Source organism: Bombina bombina, chromosome 1, assembly GCF_027579735.1.
Source record: "Bombina bombina isolate aBomBom1 chromosome 1, aBomBom1.pri, whole genome shotgun sequence".
NCBI classification, from domain to species: domain Eukaryota; kingdom Metazoa; phylum Chordata; class Amphibia; order Anura; family Bombinatoridae; genus Bombina; species Bombina bombina.
The window spans coordinates 1,199,564,446-1,199,572,206 of NC_069499.1; the positions used below are offsets into that span (position 1 = coordinate 1,199,564,446).

At 41.9% G+C, this 7,761-nt stretch overlaps 1 protein-coding gene across 2 annotated transcripts in view; it reads left to right on the plus strand.

Moving 5' to 3' along the window:
- SPOP (speckle type BTB/POZ protein) overlaps positions 1-6,203 on the plus strand; it is a 50,200-nt gene extending 43,997 nt beyond the window's left edge. For both annotated transcript variants that reach the window (XM_053700163.1, XM_053700159.1), the window contains exons 9-10: positions 4,766-4,908; positions 5,320-6,203. In XM_053700163.1, coding sequence (XP_053556138.1) covers positions 4,766-4,908; positions 5,320-5,464 — 288 coding nt within the window. In that variant the 3' untranslated portion in view covers positions 5,465-6,203. The remainder of the gene's footprint in view (positions 1-4,765; positions 4,909-5,319) is intronic.
- The last annotated feature ends 1,558 nt before the right edge of the window (positions 6,204-7,761 follow it).

Sequence of the window (7,761 nt, forward strand, 5' to 3'; positions counted from 1 at the left end):
ACGCACGTGTGTGTGTCTGTGTATACGTGTGTCTGTATACACGTGTGTGTGTCTGTGTATACACGTTTGTGTGATGTGTCTGTATACACGTGTGTGTGTGTCTGTATACACGTTTGTCTGTGTGATGTGTCTGTGTATACACGTGTGTGTGTGTGTGTCTGTATACACGTTTGTCTGTGTGACTTGTCTGTGTATACACGTGTGTGTATACACGTGTGTGTGTGTGTCTGTGTATACACACATGTGTATACACAGTGTGTGTGTGTCTGTGTATACACGTGTTGTATACACGTGTGTGTGTCTATACACGTGACGTGTCTGTGTATACACGTGACGTGTCTGTGTATACACGTGTGTCTGTATACACGTGTGTGTGTCTGTGTATACACGTTTGTGTGATGTGTCTGTATACACGTGTGTGTGTCTGTATACACGTTTGTCTGTGTGATGTGTCTGTGTATACGTGTGTGTGTGTGTGTCTGTATACACGTTTGTCTGTGTGACTTGTCTGTGTATACACGTGTGTGTATAATACACGTGTGTGTGTGTCTGTGTATACACACATGTGTATACACAGTGTGTGTGTGTGTCTGTGTATACACGTGTTGTATACACGTGTGTGTGTCTATACACGTGACGTGTCTGTGTATACACGTGACGTGTCTGTGTATACACGTGTGTGTATACACGTGTGACGTGTCTGTGTATACACGTGTGTGTATACACGTGTGACGTGTCTGTGTATACACGTGTGACGTGTCTGTGTATACACGTGTGACGTGTCTGTGTATACACGTGTGTCTGTGTATACACGTGTGTCTGTGTATACACGTGTGTCTGTGTATACACGTGTGTGTCTGTATACACGTGTGTCTGTGTATACATGTGTGTGTATACGTTTGTGTGTATGTGTGTGTGTCTGTGTATACACGTGTCTGTGTATACACATGTGTGTCTGTGTATACACGTGTGTGTCTGTGTATACACGTGTGTGTGTGTCTGTATACACGTTTGTCTGTGTGATGTGTCTGTGCATACACATGTGTGTGTATACACGTGTCTGTGTATACACGTGTGTGTCTGTGTATACACGTGTGTGTGTGTCTGTATACACGTGTCTGTGTATACACGTGTGTGTGTGTGTCTGTATACATGTGTCTGTGTATACACGTGTGTGTCTGTGTATACACGTGTGTGTCTGTGTATACGTTATTATTATTAGGTATTTGTAGAGCGCCAACAGATTCCGCAGCGCTGGAATACATGTGTGTGTCTGTGTATACACGTGTGTGTCTGTGTATACAAGTGTGTGTATACACGTGTGTGTCTGTGTGTGTCTGTGTATACACGTGTGTGTGTATACACGTCTGTGTATACGCACGTGTGTGTGTCTGTGTATAAGTGTGTATGTATACACGTGTGTGTGTCTGTGTATACACGTGTGTGTCTGTATACACGTGTGTCTGTGCATACACGTGTGTGTCTGTGTATACACGTGTGTCTGTGTGACTTGTCTGTGTATACACGTGTGTGTCTGTGTATACACGTGTGTGTGTGTGTCTGTATACACGTGTGTGTGTATAAACATGTGTGTCTGTGTATACTTTATTATTATTAGGTATTTGTAGAGCGCCAACAGATTCCGCAGCGCTGGAATACACGTGTGTGTCTGTGTATACACGTGTGTGTCTGTGTATACACGTGTGTGTATACACGTGTGTGTCTGTGTATACACGTGTGTGTATACACGTGTGTGTCTGTGTATACACGTGTGTGTGTGTGTATACACGTCTGTGTATACGCACGTGTGTGTGTCTGTGTATAAGTGTGTATGTATACACGTGTGTGTGTCTGTGCATATACGTGTGTGTCTGTGCATATACGTGTGTGTCTGTGTATACACGTGTGTGTCTGTGTATACACGTGTGTCTGTGTGACTTGTCTGTGTATACACGTGTGTGTCTGTGTATACACGTGTGTGTGTGTGTGTGTGTGTCTGTATACACGTGTGTGTCTGTGTATAAACATGTGTGTCTGTGTATACTTTATTATTATTAGGTATTTGTAGAGCGCCAACAGATTCCGCAGCGCTGGAATACACGTGTGTGTCTGTGTATACACGTGTGTGTCTGTGTATACACGTGTGTGTGTGTATACACGTCTGTGTCTGTGTATGCACGTGTGCGTGTGTCTGTGTGCGTGTCATTGTGTGTGCGTGTCTGTATACACGTGTGTGTGTTTATACGTTTGTGTGTATACGTGTGTGTCTGTGTATACGTGTGTGTGTCTGTATACACGTGTGTGTCTGTGTATACACGTGTGTTTGTGTATACGCACGTGTGTGTGTCTGTGTATACGTGTGTCTGTATACACGTGTGTGTGTCTGTGTATACACGTTTGTCTGTGTGATGTGTGTGTGTCTGTATACACGTGTGTCTGTGTGACTTGTCTGTGTATACACGTGTGTGTCTGTGTATACACGTGTGTGTCTGTGTATACACGTGTGTGTCTGTGTATACACGTGTCTGTGTATACACGTGTGATGTGTCTGTGTATACACGTGTCTGTGTATACACGTGTCTGTGTATACACGTGTCTGTGTATACACGTGTGATGTGTCTGTGTATACATGTGTGTATCTGTGTATACGTGTGTGTGTCTGTATACACGTGTGTGTCTGTGTATACGTGTGTGTATACACGTGTGACGTGTGTGTGTCTGTGTATACGTGTCTCTGTATACACGCGTGTCTGTGTATACGTGTGTGTGTCTGTGTATACGTGTGTGTATACACGTGTGACGTGTGTGTCTGTGTATACGTGTGTGTGTGTGTCTGTGTATATGTGTGTGTATACGTGTGTGTGTGTATACACGTGTGTCTGTGTATACGTGTGTGTGTCTGTGTATACACTTGTGTGTGTGTATACACAGTGTGTGTGTCTGTATACACACACGTGTATACACAGTGTGTGTGTGTCTGTATACACGTGTTGTATACACGTGTGTGTCTATACACGTGTGACGTGTGTGTGTCTGTGTATCTGTGTATATACGTGTGTGTATATACGTGTGTGTATACACGTGTGACGTGTCTGTGTATACACGTGTGACGTGTCTGTGTATACCTGTGTATACACGTGTGACGTGTCTGTGTATACACGTGTGCCTGTATACACGTGTGCCTGTATACACATGTGCCTGTATACACGTGTGTGTATACACGTGTGTGTGTATACGTTTGTGTGTATACACGTGTGTGTCTGTGTATACACGTGTGTCTGTATACACGTGTGTGTCTGTGTATACACGTTTGTGTGTGTGTCTGTATACACGTTTGTCTGTGTGATGTGTCTGTGCATATACGTGTGTGTCTGTGTATACACGTGTGTGTCTGTGTATACACGTGTGTGTCTGTGTATACACGTGTGACTTGTCTGTGTATACACGTGTGACTTGTCTGTGTATACACGTGTGTGTCTGTGTATACACGTGTGTGTCTGTGTATACACGTGTGATGTGTCTGTGTATACACGTGTGTATCTGTGTATACGCGTGTGTGTGTCTGTGTATACACGTGTGTGTGTCTGTGTATATACGTGTGTGTCTGTGTATACACGTGTGACGTGTGTGTATCTGTGTATACACGTGTGTCTGTGTATACGTGTGTGTGTCTGTGTATACGTGTGTGTGTCTGTGTATACACGTGTGTCTGTGTATACGTGTGTGTGTGTATACACGTGTGTGTGTGTCTGTGTATACGTGTGTGTCTGTATACACGTGTGTGTCTGTGTATACGTGTGTGTGTCTGTGTATACGTGTGTGTGTCTGTGCATACGTGTGTGTGTATACACGTGTGTGTATACACGTGTGTGTCTGTGTATACACGTGTGTGTGTGTGTGTCTGTGTATACACGTGTGTGTATACACGTGTTGTATACACGTGTGTGTGTCTATACACGTGTGACGTGTCTGTGTATATACGTGTGTGTCTGTGTGTCTGTGTATACACGTGTGTCTGTGTATATGTGTGTGTCTGTGTATACGTGTGTGTGTGTATACACGTGTGTGTGTGTCTGTATACACGTGTGTGTCTGTGTATACGTGTGTGTGTCTGTGCATACGTGTGTGTGTATACACGTGTGTGTATACACGTGTGTGTCTGTGTATACACGTGTGTGTGTGTCTGTGTATACACGTGTGTGTGTGTCTGTGTATACACGTGTGTGTATACACGTGTTGTATACACGTGTGTGTGTCTATACACGTGTGACGTGTCTGTGTATATACGTGTGTGTCTGTGTATACACGTGTGACGTGTCTGTGTATACACGTGTGACGTGTCTGTGTATACACGTGTGACGTGTCTGTGTATACACGTGTCTGTGTATACACGTGTGACGTGTCTGTGTATACACGTGTCTGTGTATACACGTGTGACGTGTCTGTGTATACACGTGTCTGTGTATACACGTGTGACGTGTCTGTGTATACACGTGTCTGTGTATACACGTGTGACGTGTCTGTGTATACACGTGTGTGTGTATCTGTGTATACATGTGTGTCTGTGTACACGTGTGTGTGTGTGTGTCTGTATACACGTGTGTCTGTGTATATACGTGTCTGTGTATACACGTGTGACGTGTCTGTGTGTAAACGTGTGTGTGTATACACGTGTGTGTGTGTACACGCATGATGATGATGATTATTAGCAGTTATTTGTAGATGTATAATGTAATCTTTTATCTCTCTCTTTACATATCTGCAGTATGCACTAGAGCGTCTAAAGGTGATGTGTGAAGAAGCCCTGTGCAGTAATTTGTCAGTGGAGAATGCTGCTGAAATTCTTATTTTGGCGGATTTACACAGTGCAGACCAACTTAAAACGCAAGCTGTGGACTTCATCAACTAGTAAGTGTGTTGGCAAGGTGTATTAAATCCAAAGGGGCTGTGATAGCAGGAATAGGAGAAGCCTTCAAAGTGGTGCATAATAATCTTTCACCTGTCATGTTCGCTAGCTGTGTTCCATACCCCACTTCTAATTGTCTATCTCTTTGTGCTTTTTTACTTTAATGTTCCGGTAATTTCAAGTTCTGATCCTTCACAACATTTTTTTTTTGTTCATTTAAACATTTACCCTTCAATCCACCTCTAGTCTAGTCACTTTGTCACATGTCGGTTGCTTTTTTTAAATTGATTTAATTCTACATCATTGTATCCACACTTATCTTTCTCACACTATCATTTTCCATTTGTGACTTTTATCCTTTTAGCCTTCCAGTCATACATTTTTTTTCTCATTGCGTTCTCTGCCCCCCTTAGTCACGCCTCAGATGTAATGGAGACCTCAGGTTGGAAGTCCATGGTAGTCTCTCACCCACATCTTGTAGCTGAAGCATACCGCTCATTGGCATCTGCCCAGTGCCCTTTCCTTGGGCCTCCACGCAAGCGTCTGAAGCAGTCCTAGGCCCCACTTCTGTCTTTTGGAGCCGCACTCTCCTCTTCCTCATCGTGTGAGAGACATTGGTAGGTGGTGGAGAGCGGAGGTTTCTATGTTTACCTCCTTTGCATCGTACATGTGTTGCTACCCACCTTCCCTCAAGCTGTGTGGCTGAACTGAGCCTCCTCGCCCCCTTCTTCTGGGTTTGGAGCAGCTGCATAGTGGGCGTGCCCTTTACCACTCACCCCTTGCAAGATGAAATGTTTTATATTTTATGGACTGTCGGAGTGTTTCCTGGCTGGAGCTTTCCTTTATTTATCGGGACAGAGAGAAGCTTCTGAGTAGCCTGCCCCTTCATTCTCCCAAAGGACTTTGGAGATGGACATTCAAGAACTAAATGCTTTCTTCAAATGCCCTACCACCCCTTATGTAGGAGGGGCATTACTTGTGAAATTGTTTCTGGGATCCATTTTATTTTTCATCCCTTTGTGTATTTTACTTTTAATCCTTTTTTGTTTTTAAGTCATTTTTATTAACTGTTATTATGCTTATTCTGTCCCTTTTTTTTTCTTTCTACAGTTTTCTTGAGCTTTTTTGTCTTGTGTTCCTCCTTTCTCCGTTACTCTTATTTCACCTAACTTTGCTTATATTTACCATCACCCTACCCTAACAAGGATCCCCTCTTTATTTTGAGGGCAGCCACTTATGCTTCAAAGCCGGTAGATTTATTTTGTTTTTTGAGAATATAAATAATTCCTATTTTGTATTGTGCGGTATAATTCTTTAACCACATTCTATAGGAATATTCTTAGTGCTTGAAAATAAGAACAGAGCCATTGTGTTTCAGACTCTCCTTCAACTTCTGCATGTGACTGACCAGTTAACACAGGGATAGATCACACAAGTCTGGAAATCAGGCGGCTAAAAGTTTAGTTGTGGGTTCATTTATTACATTATTGGTCTCTATTACCCGGACATGTCTGGCACCTAAAAGTGTAGCTCACTCCTAAATTGATATTGTTTTTACTGTAATTGGGTTATTTTCATGGGATTAACATAACATGACACTGTGATTTCCATTAGGGTGGAATACAACATTTGTGTCCGAGACATTATGGCAAATATTTACATAGAATGTGGTGGTAAATAGGAACCTAAAGGCTCACTAGGTCTACCCATCTTACATGAAACTGTTTTCTTACGATAGCCTTATGCACGTCCCAGGCATTTCTTTTTTAAATTATTTTACAGTCCCTGTGTTTACCACCTCTATTGGAAGTTTATTCCATGAATCTACTACCCTTTCTGTTAAAAAAAAAATGCTTCCTCACATTTCTCCCAAGAAGATACTTTTCTTAAATGACCACTAATTACAGTAGAATTGAAAAACGGACAAATACAACAATAATTCTTTAGTACTTAAGGAGCAGTAGAATATTTTCTAGCAAAAGTTAATCCTATTTGTCCTCCCCCTGTCTCATGGGACAGACATTAGACAATCACAAAATCCATATAAGTATACACTGTGCACTTTTGCACATGCTCACTAGGTGCTGGAGCCTCAGATTTTAAAACAACTTTTGAATTAACTTTTATACATTTTTTCTTCATTCGTTCTCTTGGTATCTTTTTTTGAAAGCAGGGATGTTTGCTTAGGAGCCGGCCCACTTTTGGAACACTATCTGGCAGCAGTTTTGCAAGAGCACTAGAGGGCAGCACTATTCCCTGCCATGTAGTGCTTTAGATGCCGACCTAGGTATCTCTTCAGTAGCATGGGAGCAAAGCACATTTTATAATAGAAGTAAATTGGAAACTTTGTAAAATTGTAAGCTCGTCTGAATACAAAGGACATTTTTTGGGCTCCATGTCCCTTTAAGGAAATCTATTTTTTGAAAGAACATCAATAACAGGACTGTTACAGCAACAAACGTTTACACTTTACTCTGTTTGGAGCAAGTTTTTTTTTTTTAATTCTCAAAATGCATCTGACTGTGAAGAGTTTTCATCATGCTGCAACATGCCTCTTATTCATGCTCTTTATAAAGGGTTACATGCATTTCTATTTCCATTGTTTTAGTCTGTTCCCTGTGTAGTCATTGAATGGTGTACATCTCTATTCACTGCTTGCTTTCCTTGAAGAGAAAACGTTAAAAATAAACAAGCACTCTTTAAAATGGTATAGCAATCTGCAAACATTGCAGTATTAAAGGGACAGACAACTCAAAAAAATGTATTGTTAAAAAAGATAGCTAATCCCTTTGTTAGCCATTCCCCAGTTTTGCATAACCAACATTGTTATATTAATATATTTTTTATCTCTGTGA